The 20,341-nt window shown below is 35.9% G+C and overlaps 1 protein-coding gene across 2 annotated transcripts in view; it reads right to left on the reverse strand.

The window, feature by feature from the left end:
* Positions 1–20,341, reverse strand: part of LOC121419079 (dynein heavy chain 6, axonemal-like) — a 75,770-nt gene that overhangs the window by 30,420 nt on the left and 25,009 nt on the right. For both annotated transcript variants that reach the window (XM_041613376.1, XM_041613375.1), the window contains 22 exons: positions 19,145–19,266; positions 18,767–18,938; positions 18,292–18,396; positions 17,759–17,877; positions 17,246–17,320; positions 14,741–14,825; positions 13,920–14,170; positions 12,052–12,337; positions 11,349–11,494; positions 10,704–10,772; positions 10,345–10,531; positions 9,688–9,767; positions 9,218–9,392; positions 8,204–8,428; positions 7,733–7,972; positions 7,148–7,531; positions 5,481–5,543; positions 4,912–5,104; positions 3,711–3,837; positions 2,836–3,101; positions 2,423–2,598; positions 1,859–1,961 (listed from right to left, as the gene is read on the reverse strand). In XM_041613376.1, coding sequence (XP_041469310.1) covers positions 1,859–1,961; positions 2,423–2,598; positions 2,836–3,101; positions 3,711–3,837; positions 4,912–5,104; positions 5,481–5,543; positions 7,148–7,531; positions 7,733–7,972; positions 8,204–8,428; positions 9,218–9,392; positions 9,688–9,767; positions 10,345–10,531; positions 10,704–10,772; positions 11,349–11,494; positions 12,052–12,337; positions 13,920–14,170; positions 14,741–14,825; positions 17,246–17,320; positions 17,759–17,877; positions 18,292–18,396; positions 18,767–18,938; positions 19,145–19,266 — 3,649 coding nt within the window. The remainder of the gene's footprint in view (positions 1–1,858; positions 1,962–2,422; positions 2,599–2,835; positions 3,102–3,710; positions 3,838–4,911; positions 5,105–5,480; positions 5,544–7,147; positions 7,532–7,732; positions 7,973–8,203; positions 8,429–9,217; positions 9,393–9,687; positions 9,768–10,344; positions 10,532–10,703; positions 10,773–11,348; positions 11,495–12,051; positions 12,338–13,919; positions 14,171–14,740; positions 14,826–17,245; positions 17,321–17,758; positions 17,878–18,291; positions 18,397–18,766; positions 18,939–19,144; positions 19,267–20,341) is intronic.

Here is a 20,341-nt window from a genome sequence, read left to right on the forward strand (position 1 = left end):
AAATGGAAAACCACTAACCAGTGAACATAATTTCTTTGGATGTTGGGCAGCATTTTGATGGCAACTTGACAGCAGCCAGGGTAGTTTTATTGATATATTACATTCACCATAGTGTAGTCAATAACTATCATTGCTGTGCTATATGAATTAGCTTTTATAACACACTTTAAGTCCAGATGGCAAAACTCCCCTAAAACCAACTATAAAGTAATCCAAAAGTCAGTCATACAAACACCGACTTGCTCATTAGAACGAGTAAGAGAAAAGATTTTCCGTCGACTCCGATTAGGTCATATAGGATTAAATGAAGATCTCTGGCGAATGAAAATACACCCTACGGGACAGTGCAATTCATGTACGGAGAAAGAAACAATTGAACACTACATAGTAAAATGCCCTAAAAACATAATTGAAAGGTCAATGCTTCTTGTTGAGGCAAACATCGCCAATCCTGAGGAAATTCTTAGGCTCCTGAATTCTCAGGACCCTGGTGTCCAAAATGCACTGATTAGTTTCGTTCAAAGAACGAAATGCTTCCAAAAAGAATAATTCGATAGCAGGAAAGGGTTTTTTTTTTCTCTCTTTCATTCTTTATCCTTGAAGGAAAGAGAACAAAGATCTATTTAATTAGTATCTAATTACTTTTTTCATATAGATACATATGTGTATATTTGTGTATATATATATGTCATTCACGAGTATGATGACCACATAAGACGATGGTCATTGTTCTGTTTGTTCTAGAATTAGATATATCTCTTTTCACTCTAGGTTACACTCTTTGTACTAAGTAGAGCTATTATCCATTTTGAAAAAAAAGAAAGACAAAGTAAAGAAAGAGAAACTGAAAGGGAAAAGAAAGGAAAAGGAAGGAAGGAGAAGAAATGAAAGGCAAAAGAATATTAAGATGAAGAAATGGAAGACGGGAAAAAAAAGAAAAAGATATGTCTATGCATGTGTGTATATACATATATATATATACCTCGTTTACTAATACCATCTCCATGTCCATCTAACTTAACCTTTATTTAACAATGCACCATTTCATTTATTATAGCCCTCATTTTGGATGCCCCCATAAATTTTGAATCATCCGAATCTCCCCATATCAATTTTATCTCCTTTCTTTACAAAACAAAACGGATGTATTTGATTGGTATATGCGAGATCATTTCACGGGAAAAGATTCTTTGACATGCAGTTTATTAATTTCTATATTTCTTTTCCGAGTTTCAAGACTATATAGAGTATCCCAAAGGGAGCTCCCTGTCTACACCGGAGAGACAGGACGATGTCTGGACGGTGTCGTTAGAAGGGACGGGATCATGCGGTAACCTGTAAGATATGGTAGTCTTTATAATAATAATAATAATAATCAGAAAAAAACAGAGAGAAAGGAGAGGAATGATTTAAAGGACACGTCAAAGAAAAGAAAGAAAATAACAATAGGCCTAATGAGTTGGCGGTAATAGTCAAATATGACTGGTCGCCATTAATATTCAACAAACAATAACAGCCACTTTTGGCTGATCATGTCTTTCAATAGAAATCCTTCCCACTGTCTTTTCCCTTCTTATCATTACATTTCTGGATCAAGAAAGCAACTGTGAAATCCTGCTAATAGTCAACAGAAGAGATTTTTACCAGGTACCTTGGCAAAATTTGCATCAATATCAAGGGCTTTTCTGCATGCAGTGTTTCAGAAAAGCTTCCCCAGTTCCCTATCGTTTTGTTAATAGATGAAAAATCCAGAGAAAAGATGTCAAGTGCACTTCCTTCTACAAGACATGGCTGAACTTAGCTAAGAATGGTCAAGGTGCCATAAAGCTAAGAAGAGATCAAGAAGGGAATGACTAACCAGTGAGTAGAACAGGCTTCTTGTTGAGTAGGAGCAGACTTGTTAGGAATGAATACCTGATGGTATCTACTGTGGGAACCTGACCACCATCTTCAAGGGATGCCTGCAAGAAAAAATATTGATTTGATTTTCAAAGATCATGAACGTATTATTTAATTCCTTTCACTAAGACTACATAGCGCACCATTATCCCATTATCAACATCATCATCACCATCATCACCATCATCATCATCATCATCCTCATCCTCATCATCATCAGAACTATATTAGCATTACCATCAACATTATCATCATCATCATCGTCATATCATCATCATCAAAATCATCACCATCATCATCAAAACTATCACCATCATCATCATCACAATCTTCATCACCACCATCATTATCATAAATATCATTGTCATAATCATTATCAACATCATAACTATATTACCATAATCATCAATATCACCATTGTCGTCATAACATCCGTCATGATTATCATAATCATCATCATCATTGTCATCATCATCATCATAATGATATCAGCATCACCATCATCATATCATCTCTACCTTACCTCTTTGCTCATTTGGTTGGTAACTCCCAGCTGTTCTCCTAGAGAGACATGGACGACACCCTTATCTATGAGTGACTTTGTGCTTGGTACCAGCTCATCCCAAGGAACAAACTTTCCACTCTCAAGGTTCACAAAGTAATGGAAGATAGTTCGGCTACCAGAGGGTAGTCGTACTCCTAGAGAGGAATAAAACCAAAGCATAATTTCAACATAATTGTACAATTACCATGTAGTTATGAAAAATGCTTGTCAAAGTTGATTGCTTGATTAACAAATGTGCTTTAATCTGTTAAAAATGAACAAAGAATTTGGAAGTTCCTCCATCTCAGATATTTATAGCAGTCATCAGTAACAGACTACCAGGAAAATATTTACCTATGATACAGTATGAACTGAATTATAAACAGACTCACCTAATGGTGGTTCAGTATCAAACATGTCATGCACAAAGCCATCAAATTCATATGAGATGTTTAGCTCCACTAATTCAGCCTTCTTCCCTCCTCCTGCTCCTCCTCCACCGCCTGTTGCTGGTCCCATAGAGATACCCCCATCATCATCACTATCATCTTCTCTCCTAAGGACACCACCAATGGACCAGACATAACAGAAGACAAAGATCTTGCCAAGCATGTTGAGAAGCTGGTCTGGGTACTTCTGGAGGTACCATTCCTTGGTGCTGTTGGGGAAGAAAAAGAAAAGAACAAAAAAAAACATTTAAAGCACTGAATGAATTTACTTGAGAAGTGGATGGGTGATTTATTGAGGAAAACGCCAACTTATTTAACTATCTGGGTCCCATCTTACAAAGAGTTGGGATTGATCTGATAACCTCAACTGTATGAAAATCCATCAATGTCAGAAATTTTCCTACACGATTTTTAAAGAATATCCTTTGTAAAAAATAAGGAGCACACTAAATTGTCAAGAAAATGAATGTATGAATATACATCATATCTAGAAATATTTTGAACACACATGCATTTTAGATGATCATTGACATTGCTGGTTTTCCATAATTGTGGTTGATTTGATCTATCACAACTCTTTGTATGACGAGCCAAGGTGTGCCAACTTAGAAAATATGAAAATCATCTAATATGGGCCAGAGTTTGAAGTATGAATTTCACATCAATTTCTTTCATTGGAACTTTAGCTTCTCTTCAACCTTTCTAGAACCTCTCCAGATCCAGATGATTGACCTGAGTGCCTAGACAAGACCCCCCCCACTGGGAAAGGAATGATAGGGGGAGGGAAAAAAATATTTTCTAGATACCATATGACTTACTTTCCCTTGTTAGCCTGGGCCTTTGGTTTCTCTTTAATCTTCCTGGAACCTCTCCTGGTACCAGATCTAGATGATCGTCCAGAATGACTGGACAGAAGACTCTCTCCACTGGATGGTCTCTCTTCATCTAATAAAGAAATAAGACAAAATATACTTAAAGGGACAAACACTCGCAAAGCATGGTGTTTTTGGCATGGCCCGACTTGGGTATTTCTATAAAGTTTTGGAATTATACGTAAACATATAGCAGGCCCAGAAAACGAAAAGTTTTGCTCAACAGAAATCGACTCATAGTGTGCAAGAAAGAAGCAACAACAAAGCCTAATAGCGATATATGTACAAGATTGCACGCCTGCAAGCGCTCGCTGCACATACACACTATTGCAGGTATTGAGATCTTTTGTGCGACGATACACTTTAGCTTTCTTGCAAATATTTTAATTCAATTTCAAAGTAATTTGAATTCACCTTTTTTGCAATGGAATGGAAAAAGGCTGATGCCACACAAGTGTGACTTTGTTCTGCCCATGATTCATGGCAGAGAAAGAGAGAATCATTTGTCAGAAGTAAGCAAATTCGGTTGAACTACGACGAAGCATTCGCCACACATCTCCTTGAGAAACACGCTCTGACTTGCTTGGATCCTTCATGTAATATGACTACCCCCAAGCTTTCGGCTAGTTCACGGTGTGGATAACCCTCTTACTCTGCCTCAGCGCGGGGGGTAAGGCAGCTGCAGCAATAAAATTTTGATCTTGCACTCTGAAAGGCATGCTCGCCAAAAAATTCACTAAAGTATTGGCAAGTCAGTATCGATAACACGATGTGTACATTCTCTAAAACAATCCAAAAGCTGCAAAATGTTCTGTTCCATTCGCTGATCGGCGCTATATGCTTTAATCACTAGAAATAGGACAAGCTAATTATATCAGGCCTCCACGAAATGCCAATTGTTGGTCCCTTTTAACAAAATTTGTAGATTGCAATTTGTTCTCTACATTGCGATATATCTATTTAACTCCCTAACCATATCATCTATCAAGTGTCAGCAACTTTCATGTGGAAACCAACTGCCAGAATTAATGTGGAATGATTCTTATGAGTATTGGATGTTACGTAACCTCATATAGCATGGTCACTATCTAACTTAAGATCTAAGAATAAACCCACACAGGGGGGACTAATTTGATCTTTAACTCACCAGGGTTTCCGAAGCCGCCATTCTTGCCTAGGAAGTCAAGAAATGCACCAAGAAGGTTGCACAGGGTGTTGACCATGCTTGTCTGTGAGGCTGGTACATGCTGGTGACTCTTGTACTCCTGGACAAACTCTAAGCCCTTATCAAGACTCTTGTCAAACAGAGCCTGCAGATGCTGCTTCCCACTATCAGGTATCTGTATACACAGGAGTTGAAAGATGATCTATTAGAAAAGCAGCTACAAATGGACGCTCTCAATACTTTTTTTACTTTCCCTTATATTTTACAAAGATTTAATTTGTACATGTAGCAATATGAGGGTTACATCAAAAATTCTGTTAACAGAATATTTATTAACAAGTTCAAACTCTGTACCCTTGTATTTTATGAATTAAAATTTCTTCTCACCTAGAAACGTTTTCAAAGCTAAATATGATAAGCAGAAAAGATATACAGCTAAAACATACAATCAAGCTTGCCTTTTTAAACACCTGTTCAAAAAGAAAAGACCTCTTTCTTGTCTTCCTTGAGTGGTCTCTACAATTATACATGTTGACAGCATTAATACTTACATCCTTGGATAACTTTGAGATCCATGTCTTAACAGAAGGTCTCCATCCAAGATCAACTGGGTCCTGCAATAGTACACAATGTTAAGAGTACATAAATGTAATGCTCCATGCATTAGTCATCCTTCGATAATTAAAGGATAAACAAGTGGAATGCCTCTGGCCGTCTCACCTGCATCACGCGATTCAACATAGCAACAGTGCAGACTTTGAAAACTACTATAACTCGCACAAGATGTTCAGTGATACTTGGTTACTCTTATTTCCACGTTTTATGAACTAGACCAATACATTTTACAGAGATAGGATGGTAATTCAACAAATACAACGAATGTGGCCAAAGTTCAATGACCTCACATGACCTTTGACCTTGATCATGTGACCTGAAACTTGCACAGGATATTCAGTGATACTTGATTACTCTTGTGTCCAAGTTTCAAAAGTCAGATCAATAAACTGGCAAAGTTATGATGGTAATTCAACAGATAGCCCCAATATTGCCAAAGTTAATTGACCTTTGACCTTGGTCATGTGACCTAAAATGCGCACAGGATGTTCAGTGATACTTGATTACTCTTATGTCCAAGTTTTATGAACTAGACCAACATACTTTTAAAGTTATGATGGTAATTCAACAAATACCCCCAATTCGGCCAAAGTTCATTGACCCTAAATGACCTTTGACCTTGATCATGTGACCTGAAACTTGCACAGGATGTTCAGTGATACTTGATTACTCTTATGTCCAAGTTTTATGAACTAGACCAACATACTTTTAAAGTTATGATGGTAATTCAACAAATACCCCCAATTCGGCCAAAGTTCATTGACCCTAAATGACCTTTGACCTTGATCATGTGACCTGAAACTTGCACAGGATGTTCAGTGATACTTGATTACTATTATGTCCAAGTTTCATGAATCAGATCCAAAAACTTTTAAAATTTTTATTGTAATTCAACAGATACCCCCAAATCGGCCAAAGTTCATTGACCCTAAATGACCTTTGACCTTGGTCATGTGACGTAAAACTCATGCAGGATGTTTGGTGATACTTGATTAACCTTATGTCCAAGTTTAATGAACTAGGTCCATATATTTTCTAAGTTATGATGACATTTCAAAAACTTAACCTCAGGTTAAGATTTTGATGTTGATTCCCCCAACATGGTCTAAGTTCATTGACCCTAAATGACCTTTGACCTTGGTCATGTGACATGAAACTCTGATAAGATGTTCAGTAATACTTGATGAACCTTATGGCCAAGTTTCATGAACTAGGTCCATATACTTTCTAAGTTATAATGTCATTTCAAAAACTTAACCTTAGGTTAAGATTTGATGTTGACGCCGCCGCCGTCGGAAAAGTGGCGCCTATAGTCTCACTCTGCTATGCAGGTGAGACAAAAATGATAATTGAAATGAAATCGAGAATAGTTTGGAATGAATATTATGCACTTTGCTCATTGGAAGTGTTTGGGTGAGGATATTGCATAAATAATTGGTTGACTTTCAATATTTCAGACAAATACATGAGGAAAACAAAAATTTATCAATGTGAGACAAATAACAATATAAGATAGTATTAAAAAAAGAATATGGAAGAAATCCCTAAAATTTGCTGGAACAACATGAATGAGACAGCTATATTGATGAAAGCCAAAACTCACCAAATAGACCATAGCACATCTACTGATAGTGGCTGGACTGGCTTGGGAGAGATTGTCCACCTCAAACAGTAGCCTCATCCCAGGGGTCAAGCTGATTCTCTCTCCATTGGCCAGACACAGAAGCTTACTATCGTCCAGAGCCGTGTTGAGGTTCTCCACCCACAGAGTATCCACTGGGCCATCAAGAACAAGCCACTGCCAGTCGTTGGGTGTCTGCTCACCGGCACCATGACCCATCTTCTCACTGCGGTCCTCTGTCACTGGTCGGATGCTGTCCCCACCAGTGGTGGAGTCCATGACGATGGACTGGGAGGCGGAGGTGGATGGTGGGTAGGAGGTGCCACCGGGGGATGGGCCTCGGGAGGCTGATCTTGGAGTGGTCATCTGGAAGGGGATGGTACAATGCATTTCATCAATGTAAGGAAATTACAACATTGTAATCCTAAACAACACCAATTCACACGTATAAAATGAGAACATGTTCGCAAAAGGTGCATTGTTCCACGATTTGTCCAGCAAACAAATAAAATTGTAAACATAATTAATGGATTACAAGGAAACAACAAAATCAATACTCTATCTTACCCCTGACATAGACTCCATATCCCTGGTAGTCCCACTGATGTTAGTTCCTGGTCTACTGTCATCCTCCCCTCCTGGGTGGTGACTGGCATTCTCTCTGGAGAACTTCCTGACCGCTGAGGCAAGGAGACCGTCTGTCCACTCCAAGGTGTTGGGGTCAGTCTGACCATACAGCTCACCCATCTTAACGCACTTTGGGTTGAGTGTGAACGTGTCCACTCGCCCCTTCTTGCCATAGGTTTTCTAGATAAAAGGATCGAATGGTGATTGCATTAGAATGATATCTGCATGTGCATGTGAATGGCAATGATCTCATTTTAATTTTATTTTCCAATGGAGTTTATGTCTCAAGGAGGCAAGGGATCACAAAAATATGTTTGACTTAAAGACACAGTAAAGTGAAAACAAAGGTAGAAGACTCCATAGCATATGTCTTCTGAATATAATCTGAGTAATACATTGATATTGACTAACCATGATAGTTTTGCCCTTCTCGTTGCCCTCTTCCATGTGAATTGTGGGTAGGACAACTAGCGCCCTCTGTAGGATGCTCCTGACAGACGTCTTTCCACCACCCGATGGGCCTACCAACATGACCCCATGACGGACTAGAATCTGGGAATGGAGTTGCTTGACATGCTCTATCTGACTGGGCCAGTGCTGCAAGGTCAGGTCACGTATGGCCATGGAGATTGCTTTCTGTGAGGGAGTTAATGAATGATAGCGGTTAGAGGAGAAATTGACTACGAAAACTACCTGACTAGATTGGATAGGGTGGATAAAAATGATACAAAAACAAAATACATTCAAACCTGCCATATGAACCACCTGTACAGAAGAATACCTGTCTAGAAAGACTGAATTAATTTTGGTTTCCCTTGAATAGTATTTGCCATTGAATGACATCTGTATGATAGGAACTTGTCCAAAGAGACTACCTGCTCATGAAGATTGTTTTTCTTGTCTCCCTCAGGCGTTCTTTATAAACACACTTCACTGTAAAATGGAATACCAAATTCTGATCTGGCATCAGGAAATGACTTTGTACGTAATGCAGAGAGCATTATAAAGTAGGAATAATAAGTAGATGGGCCAATCATATCTCTACTGCGGCAATAAAACCTTGTATCTGATGTGAATCTTTCTGGGCCCGCTATACAAAGTTTAGTAGTTGATCAGTACAAACAAATCACACACACTGAGTTTTATGTTACAGGACTGCCATGTCCTTGCTTCTAATGGGATATTTTCCCCTTCCAATGACATACATGTAGTGGCTGCCTTATTTACAGTAGAAAGTTGATTATCTAGTTATAAAGAAATTATTTTTTCCTAATTGTGATACAAATGGTTTTATCACCTCGGTGACAATATTGATGTCTGATGGTTATTCTACTCTCAAGTTTTTCATTTTTTTTTTTTAAATGGACAATGATGTCATAACAACTAGACCATGAAATATCCAATGTAACTCTTGACTGCACTTACCTCTAAAACCCCAAAGTCTGGTTGCGGTGGGTCAATTCCTGGGAAAAGATCAGCTAAGATATTCTCAAAGAGGGGTACATCTTCAGCCAAGAACTTGGGCATGTTAGCATCCCTCAGAGCATGGATAAGAATGAAGGCTTCCTCTAGCTCACTAAGAGGTTTCGCTTCCGCAGACCTGTAATTATAACAGGTATCAAATTGGCCACAGAAAGAATTCATCAGTAAATATATATAATTTTGTTACAGTGGTTACTTATGAGATGATTTTTGTAAATATTTCAATTATGTTCAATTTACGCAAATGACAAACAATAACAGAAATTTGAATTTGGTCAATTGTATTAGTCTTCTTATAATTAAACACAGATCACTTAAGTGTAAGGCAGGTTGTAAGCTCATGAAATGTCACTGATTAAAGTTACAATCATTTACAATTCATTTACATAAATATTTTGGTAAAATATACTTACTCCATCTGAGCCTTTCTTTTTCTTTGTCCAGCCATAACCAGAACAGACTTGATAGCTCTCATACCAAAATCATAATGATCCTATAAAAGACATAAACATACAAGTGCGTACAAATATGCAATATTTTTGTGAAATATAAAACAAGAGGTATAACTTTGAAATATTCAAATATGTTCTTATCATGGAATATTATCACTAAATAAAATATGAAATATAATGGAGTAATGACACAAACAAAATCTATTAAATTAAAGGTAGAAATTTTAAGGTTATAATATTAAGTTCTTCAAGAAGTTCTTAAGAAATCAAAACGTTATAAAATAATTTAAACAATATTTTTCAAATAGGTTAAAAATGCCAATATGGAAATGTGTTAAATCATAAAAGAGACCCATCTAATGAAAGAACATCTTGCTTGTTTTGCCTTTTGCTAATTTATACCTCCATCATTTGGCATATGTTATTTATTCATAGATAAATGTATGAACGTTTGATGGCTGTTAAGTTGGATTCCGTCAAAAAAATCATCAAGAAAATAGTACAACTAAGTGTTAAATCATCCTAACCTTAGTCTTCGTCAACAAAAGAAATAGAATTGACCCCCTAGTCACCAAGCTTTTGTACGGGGACCATCTGGTTCTAGAAAAAAATACTGACCTGCTGAGAGAGCTGTTTACTGGCAAGCTGATAAAGATTGACTATCTTGTTGGAGAGTGACCTCGCGGAGGTGAAACCCTCAGAGAATAACATGATCTCAGCAATGAGGGCGTAATCAGGTACCATCATTGATACAGGACGGAAGAGGGATTTCAGATTATCGGGAAGCTCCACACGTCCAGCATACCTATCGAAGGATATAAAGTTGTTTTGCAAAATATAAAATTAGCACATCAATAATGTAGTGCTTGCCAGAAATCCAGCACCAGCAAAGAAATACATGCAATCTTATTGTATTCTAGTTGGAAATGATTTTTAAAAATCAAAATCAGAAGACAAATGAAAGAGACAATGCTTACGTTGGGTTCATGGTGATGAAGACTCCACATGTTGGATTGAGCCTGATGTCACGACCTTCAAACATAAACCTGTAATAAATCATCCAGGTTAGATTATGTTATTAAGATCTATTACATCTCCATATGTCATTCTAGGGAAAACCTTCTTAAAGTGTTCTTGCTTAGGTATTTATCTACTAGATAGAATAAGAACTTGATCTGTATTTTAGTGTGATTTTCCTACAACCCCAAAATCATTAGAGATTTTTTTCAACTTTATGATACTGAATTCTTTACACTTATACAATGAGCTGTGACCTTATGCATGAAGACTCATCTCATGAACTAGACCATTATTTCACAGTAATTTACCTACACCCTTTAATTTAGTAAAACATTTCCACAAATTCACAGAAACCAATCTGCATTTAAATTGAGCTGTAAGCTTTAACCTACAAACTCTGAAAAGGTCGTAATATATTTTAGCATGAAATACCTACACACACTAAAGACAATTATTGTTTCAATTGTCCTTAATTTTTTCAACTTGATGCATGAAAACCTTGATGCATGGAAAGACAGACTGACAGATGCAATGCTGACTGCCCCTTTTAATCTGTAAAAGCCTGTTTGGGGGAAGGGGTGGGGGGGCACTCAAGTTCTTACCTGAGGGCATTAGCATCTTTAGCCGTCTTGATGCTGTGAAGTTGTTGAGCAATGACAGAGAGTACCTCAACATCAATTCTATTGAATTCATCAAAGCAACACCAACTACCAGACTGAGATAGACCTGAGAAGAACTTGCCCATCATCTGTGAATGACAATAAATTGTTATTAATCAATGCTGTATGAAAAGGAAAATTCAATATGTGTTTAACCAGTTTGATTCATTATCAATATCATAGTCATTTTAAAAAAAAACATGATCAATAAAAAGATATATCATTCAAATCCAATGCTAAATCAAGTTTTTGTCACATTGAAATAAATTCACTCATCTTATTAAAAACATAATTCTTTTGATGAAATAATGACAATTGTAATGTGCAACGTTTACACACTAGTAGTGCTATATACAATTTTTTTATTGTTTGAATATCAATATAGAATATTAGGGTAATCCATTTTGAAAGGTATCACAGCCAAAATGTAGCACAGGGGAGCATTTCAAAGTTGTCAGCACTGACAAGTTGGCTATCTACGACAGTTATCACAGTAACAGTCAGAGGCAAGTGCCTCACAGCCAATCAAAACCAAGGATTTCACTGAAATTGTCAGCACAGACAATTTAGTCAGTGCTGACAACTTTCATGAAAAACCCCCCTGGAATAACAATGTTCTTTTCAGAAAACAGCAAGGTCATGTCACCTTATAATCCAAGCCCTCTGAGCAGTTGAAGACCAGACACAGCTTCCCTACAGCCTTGGCTAGATCCTTGACCGTCTCAGTCTTACCCGTACCGGCTGGTCCAGCCGGTGACCCTCCCAGATGCATATGCATTGCACCGGTCAGTGTGAGGTAGCAGCGGTCAGTCAAGGGTGTGATGACAAGACGTAGTGAGCAGCCCAGATACTCGTATCCATACTGGAAAGATGCATTGGCCTGGTGGACGATACAGGAATTGCTTTGTTCTTCCCACTGGTAACGCAACTGCCTGATAGAGAATGGGGATTAAAAAGTCAGGAAAAGGGGTATGTAATAATTCATACGGTACAAAAAAATATGATGTAAACAAAATTGCAAATATTTAACTAAAAGATAATTTCAGTAACAAATAGTGCATCAACTCTTTTTGCCTAATGTTGCTCGAAAGAAACCAAAGCATGCAATGTCCTTTTTACTTGCTTCATGCATTGTGAACTTCCTGGTGGAGTATGACAGAGAGAATGGACTGCCACAGCCGACAGCTCCTTGTGAGAGAGACAGCAATCTATAATAATGCCAGCAAAGTTGACCAAAGAAAACATATGAGAGATTCATGGTGATGTGTGCACCAAGGCAGGATATCTTCATGTGCAACATACATCAGTTAAGGATACTTGAAAATCTGTATGCCACCACAAAGTCATACAGGTATCAAAACAAAGAAGTGATGTTTGTCTCATGAATGTGAGCTTGGTAGAAAAGAAGTTGCTACCATGTCAGAGGAGAGGAGAAGATTCTAGCACTCACTGAGTCTCTAACACATCAAACAAGTTAAGGAAGCCAAAGCCTATAGCAACAAACGTATCGCAGAAACAGTACTGGAGAGAGAGCTGACTTTAGACTCTGAACTTTTCTTCTATCCTGAGCCGAACACAATAAACCTTAATTCTGTACACTACACCTTTGATTTTGCCAAAAATAGCTGTATTCCGCATCATTCAAGATAGATGGCCCATTATATTTTTGGTTTCCTCAAAAAGTGCAGATGGGTACCCGGTAGGAACAAATTTCTTGAATGCTTGAGTGCCTGATCAGAGTACGGTAGCTCTTTGAACGCTAGGGTATTGATAAAATTACCATGCTAAGCAATGCTCGGGTTGAAAACAGTTTTCAACACCAAAGTGGCTACCCAGGTTGAAATATGACATTATTATTATCTTTGGTGTAGCTATAAAGGTAGAAAAGAAACAAGTCAACTTCCTATTTGATGAGCATGAAACCATCAGTCAGGATGGAACAGCATGCCATGGACCCGACTCTATATCCATGCAGTCTTTCACACAGCACAACAGAGGAAAGCAGGCTGCATATGTTGGTAAGCTTTATGCATTTTGCACTTTGTTATTGCTCTTGCCCTTTTTATTAGAATAAAATATATGACATATATATCATTGATAGACTAATTGAAAATACCATAAATTCCAAGGCTATTCATAGGCATTGTGAAGATGGTTCAGTATCATCTGAGAGTACATTTAGACCTATATTTTGATGTAATTTAATGTTAAAGAAATAAGAATATTAAAACGAAATTGTCTCAGCCTATTCTGATTTTTTTGCAAGTCAAATAGGAATCTTAGTGAAAATTGCAAGGCATTTTGAAAATTTTAACCCTTGTGTTGTGTCATGAAAATATGTTCATATAATAAGTTTTATGATCATTATTATAATTAATAGTAATAATTACATTAATTAACTCAATAATAATGATAGTATGAATAATGATGATTTTAATGGTGATAATGATTGCGAGGTATAAAAATCCAAGCTAAAAAAGTCTTCCTCAACAGTCCTTGAAAGAATAAACTTACTTTGTCCACTCAAAATCATCACTCTTCCTGATCTTGCCATCGATGAGGTTATTCACAATATCCCTGGAATGTACCATGATGACCAAGAGCGCCTCCACACTGTTTCTCTTATGATGGGTCAATGGTTTAGTCACCATTCCCGCAAGGATGTTGAGGCGGTCAACCAATCTATCCCTTGATTCCATCAGGGCTTTTGAAGCCTTGTGAGCCTCTAGGCTCGCCGTCACCTCTCGGTTGTACATGATCTGGACCTGTGGCAACAGATAAGGTCAAGTTTAAAAAATGCTAACAACACATGCCATGGAACTAAAATATAGCCAGAATAGTTGACACTTTAACCTGTAGGTTGCTGTCAGTTCATAAATGTACAAAAGACTATAAAGAAAATATGATAAAAATGGTAACTACTACCTTTTACATCAGATATTCAGGAATGTAAAAGGAGTAGGGTATAAGGAGAGCTATCAAAGGACAAGTCCCTTTCCGAAGCTTTTATTATTTCATGATGACATGTGGCTTAGTGCTATTGAATGAAAAAAAATATCAACCAAACTTGTAAAAATTGAACTCAGGTTGGCACAAATCTGCCGGTGAATCTAACACAAGAAAAAAATGGTAAAAAATTACCTGTATTCTCTGGTAATTTCTTTTTCATCCAGAAGGAACAACAAAGTAAATACTTTTGGAAATTTGACATTCCTGTTACGAAGGAGAAGATATACAGTATAAACAAAACAAATCATATACTAGCATTCAGTCTTAATGTAATTTCGAAATACAAGATAAACTTGTTTATGAAGCAGAACACTGAACAAACTTACCACAGTAAGAACCACCTGGCCCGGGTGTGACATGACCCAATCCTCAAGATCTTTACCCCACTTTCCAACACTTTCTTTCAAGTTTCTGAAACAAAAAGGGGGTTTTTATTAAGACTTAAATAGTTATATAGATAGTACACAATAATTATACAATCATGGAATATACGAGATGTATGGTTGCCATTAGTCTTTTTTTTCTATAAATATAAATGTTAAACATCAAAAAATGGTCTAAGAAATGTAATACCTACACATGATTCTGGACATTGGGTTAATTATGACCCAATGTCTGACAGAAATCAATAAATAAGTTCTTTGGAAGACCCATGAATGAGCAATCTACAATTTATAAAGTGAATGTCACAAAATTATAAAATAAGACATCAACTTGTCAAAACATTAAAGTAACAAATGAAGGAGCTTCTACCTTTATTTCATTTTTGTTCGAATAGTCCTTAACCAAGTTGTCATTCTTTCAATCGACAGACATAATTGAATTACTTAATCTATAGATTATTGAATAATTGTTAAATTATTTCACAAATCAAATAATCATCATTTGCCATCTTAAACAGAGAACACTTATATATTCATTGTCTGATATTGTACATGACAATAGAAACACAATGGGACACACAAAACGTGATATGAAAATGAATCTTGAAATTGCACAATGTGCCTCATTAGATCAAGATATAGAGGTACATATATTATCATAATGAACTAATTTAAGTCTAAAATATGTCTAATTGTGAGTTGTAATTACAATGAAGAAAATCAATAAAAAATAAACTAATTGAACAACAACTGATAACAATGTAAAGGCTCATTTTTCAAAGTAATATGCCAATTACATTTTTAAAAAGTTTTGCATTCTTTTATGTAGATGTTTACATGGCATGGTTTACCAAAATAGCATGCATTCACATGGGTTACATGGTTATTTTTCATTTATTCTGATGCAAGTATTTGTACAAACAGATGAAAGTGAAAGAAGGGATGAAATATAAATAATTATTACAAATAAATTAGCAAATTTGCCACAGATATGAATTATATACAACAAAAATATGTAGGCTTTAGAGATACAATATTTCTATAGTGCAATAAAATGTGGCACTTGAAGCACTAAAATACAAAACAAAAATATGACATGCAAACTCATGAATAATAGAGATGAACCAAAAATTGAAATGAAAAAAAAACTGAAGGTATGAACGCAACAGAACACGATTGGGATGCAAGTTTAACATCACATATGGGGAAAATATCAAATACTTTTTCTTGTTTTGAAAGAAGAAACAACTCAAGGTATATAGATGTATCAATTATGCGTCTATGAAAGCAAAATTGAAAAGCAGAGTGAAAGACAGAAGAAAACTAATTGAAAAGATTAAATTTTGAAAAGAAAAAATAATAATTTGTGTTATGCTTGATTTGCAAAGGCTGCATTGTTTGTGCAACACAGAAAGGATTTTTTTGTTCTTCATTCAACATATAAAATCAACTCAATCCATATATGGGATAACTCCAAAAATGAATATGTGGGATTAAACAATAACACTGTCAATTTTACTAAACTGTTCAGTGTTCCCCCATAGGAGCTGGAAATGCTTATCTGCCATCACAAACTTAATGAATCTGAGAAAATAGGACAGAGATAAGAAATCAAATGAAAGAAAGAAGACAAAATATGATACACAGAGGGTTAATCATAAATGGTTAGTATGCAAAGACTGAGGGTGTATAGAGTATATTTTCTATTCATAGCAAGAGAATAGTTGGTCAGTGAAAAGATAAGATTAGACATATAATTATTCCTTATGGCAATAAAGAGCAATAGAATTACATGTCACATAGAATGAAATGAAAAAAAATGAAATGTCACACTGATTCTTGCCAGAACATTGCATACAAAAGATGAAATATTTTTGAAAATAATTTTGACCCTTTCTTTTAACAATATACCACAAACTTTCACTGCAAATTTATTCTGTTTCTTGTAATTGTTATGTAAGCATGTGTGTGCTATGTAATGTCTGCAATGAAAATACATAGGAACATGAAGGAATTCTGCTCTGACACGGCTGTAATATTGAAAGAGTAATTTTTTTAATGGCTTCATAGCATACCAATTAATCTTTAATTCTCATGGCTTTCCATTAAAAACAATAGGTGCCTCTCTGAGTTTTTTTTTTTATATCTCTGCCTCACTATTTCTGTCGATTATCTAGCCCCCCCGCCCCCACTCCATTAGTACATGTTTTCAATTTTTCTGTAATTCTCAAATAAATGTATATTTGCAGTAAGTCAAGTATTTAAAATTCATCTTAATTTACGACATATACAAACAAGAAAATTTACATCAATAAATTAAAATAAATTATTTCATTCCTTGTATGAAAAAGGCCAAATAGAGAATAATATTGGACCTTTCTCAAGTTGACTCAGGTACCAAGAAATATCAGGAATTTCAGAAGTACAAATTTTCAAACATGTTTTTACCTTCTGACAGAATCAAACATGGCTGATTCCACACTGCCAAGCCACTGCTCAACCGGATTCCGGGCACGTACATTCCTGTAGAGAGAGAAATCATTCTTATTATTTTGACAATTTAGTTCCAGAAAGACATTTTATTTGCTGTGACCAAGATTATTATATTGCTTGATTGATTTTACTCTATGCAAATTGATTTCTGAACCAAGTACCCCTACAAGCTTTTCATTGGAATCACAAGATACCAGGTTTGAATCCTTGTCACAGCACCAAAATCCTCTGGCAAGGCATCAATCTAGCTTTGCCACCCTAAACCCAGGTAAGGTAAATGGATATTTCAAGGAATCAACTCCTTGACATGCATTTGCATTGAAAAGGCAGATGGTGTACAGCCAAGGTTGTGATATCCAATGTTCTTTCTAGGTGAACAGAAAAGTTAGATGGAAACACAATATGTGCTACACAAGAATGGAATATTATTGTCATACTTTCTGAAAGACAAATAATCAATTGACTTACTTTGGCAAGAAGATGGCCTCTCCTTCTGCTGATATCATAGCCCTGACTGTAGGAGGTAGCTTAGGTTCTCTCTGGAACTCAAGACTCTTGATGTTACCAAAACATTTCACAAGATGGGGCTGAAAGACACAACAAAGGACATCAAATACTTTATAGAGGGTAGAGGTATTTTGCACTAGATTGAATGAGAAGAATATGTTATCTTTCTTGAATACATTATTTACATAAGGATAAATAACAAAAAAATAAGAAGGGTCTTAAATGAATGAAATGCATTAAATATCTTAGACTATAGTGTTATTCAGAAAATGAAGGAAAATTCCATATAGCGATTCTTGTCTCCTACATTCTCTACATGTAATGAAGGTCATGATGATTCTTTTGACATAGACTTTCATGGCTTACTTGTATAAGGATATAGAAAGTTGCATACAGCCTAATTAAGTTTTTACTGTATAAGGTTATTAAATTGCTTTAATAATAATAATGATGGTGATAATAATAAGATGAAGAAAATGAATGACCCACTGTACCTGTACAGCATCAGGATTTTTGCTCTGAGCCAGTATATCCAGAAGATCATCATTACTGAGAAAGTAGAATCTTGGAAACACTAGTCTCTTTGTCTCAAGATAATCCTATGAAAACAAGAAATATAACATAATGTCAATCAAACATATGAATTTATGATGCAGGAATTACAAATCATTTCAGGATATTTCTTGGTCATCATCAGCATTTAGAATCCATTGTCAAACTAATACTTGATGCTTGGGTATCTTCTTGTACAGTTTCCTTCCGAGTATATCTGGGTCTCCAACCGTTCTTCCGTAGACCAGAAAAAGAGACCTCTTGAGCCAATGCATGATCTCTCTTCTACCACAAGTAATTTTCCAAAACAATCTGAGACACAAAGTTGTATCCCTGGCTAAAAATGTGCATGCTCACAAAAAATAATACTAAATGACAGAAATCAGTCAAGTTACACCTTCAAATCAACCATTTTACCTCGAGGCATTTGTGGATCTTCTCTAGATTGGAGTTGTTGGTCTGAAGAATCTCAAGCACACCTGGTAACGTGGCACACCTCAGAGCATTGGGCCTGTCCTCTGTACGACGCATGATGTCTTTCCAGGACTTATCAACACTGGCAAATAGCTTGGCTTCAGTGGGAAGTTGTCTGAGAGTAGGAAAGAAGATCATTATATTTCATACTTTGTCTCTTTGCTTCTTCTGCTCATTTAAAATTGAATGACAAGTTACAGCATCTTAATTCTGTCTTTGTCTGCCTATAAACTAATTAAAATCATAATCTTTGGGGTTTTGCAAGGTGTGCATTTGGAGTTATAGGGTAGAAAATAAGAAATGAGATCTTAAAACCATTACCTCTGTATGTCGGGTGTAGTGAAGATCTGTTCCAGATAGAGCCAGTTCCTCTGGCACATCATCCATTCATCCAAGGTACGGGAAAATACATTCAACTTCCTGTCCCATTCATCAACAAGAGCCTAAAAAAAGCATCAAAATATACACAAACAATATATAATTGTATTGTATCTTTACATAATTATATAAAGAGATTGGCTTCAAAAATAAACAAAATCCACTTTTGATGAATATTGAGTTTTTATTGCCTGAGAAGCATCAGTCTGTTGATTTTTCAGTGCTGGAAAGCTCCATGAATCAGCACCCTGGGACAGTCAAACACCTGTGCTTCCCACCGCACACCTTACGGCTCATCCATAATCCAATTCTGGGAAAAAATATCATTTTGCTCATTTTCTGAAAATGTGAAGGTTAATTATCTTTTTATTTGAGGTTCAAATTAAATTGTAAGAATACTGATATAACTAATTTGGATGATTGCAAGTCTTTATTTTGGAGTAAAGGCCAAATTACTTTTAAATCTTAGCCTACCTTACGATTATATGATGTCATTACGACTAGGTATTAATCTGCTTTTATTCAAATAAGGATGATAGCATAAGTCACAGAATTGAACATAGGTTCTCAAACAATGATTTAAAAAATTATACAGTAAGATATTCCATGTCTCAATATTGGCATCAGATTTATTAAGTTTTATTCCAAAATCTGGTTGCAGACCAGACATAAGGTGTGCGGTGGCCTTAGTCAATCAAAATAAAAGGCATTTATCAGATCCTGTCAGATCTGGTTTCTTTTCAATTACTTATATCATTCAATCTATTTGAATTGTATTGTAATGTCATAATTTCTTATGTCTTGTATAGTACGTTCTTATGATGGCTCTATGTATGTACGTATTATGCATGGTCCTGGCTCATAACAGTGTTTGATGACTGAACAGGCTACCCAGGGTTAAAAAGACAAACAAATGGAATAAATATATAAATGAATTTAAAAAAAACTTGTAATGCTACAAATGTTGATAAAACATGCTCCTGATCAATTATCTTTTTGATGATGACATATATGGTTAATAACCAGGTATCAATTAATAATCATATCAGAAAGATGTACACCTGTCAAAACCCAATTCACATGCCATTGCGCTTTGTCTGTACACGTCATAAGGATTCCCATTTTTAAAGAAGAAAGTAA

The sequence above is a fragment of the Lytechinus variegatus genome, chromosome 7 (genome assembly GCF_018143015.1).
Source record: "Lytechinus variegatus isolate NC3 chromosome 7, Lvar_3.0, whole genome shotgun sequence".
Lineage (NCBI taxonomy): Eukaryota > Metazoa > Echinodermata > Echinoidea > Temnopleuroida > Toxopneustidae > Lytechinus > Lytechinus variegatus.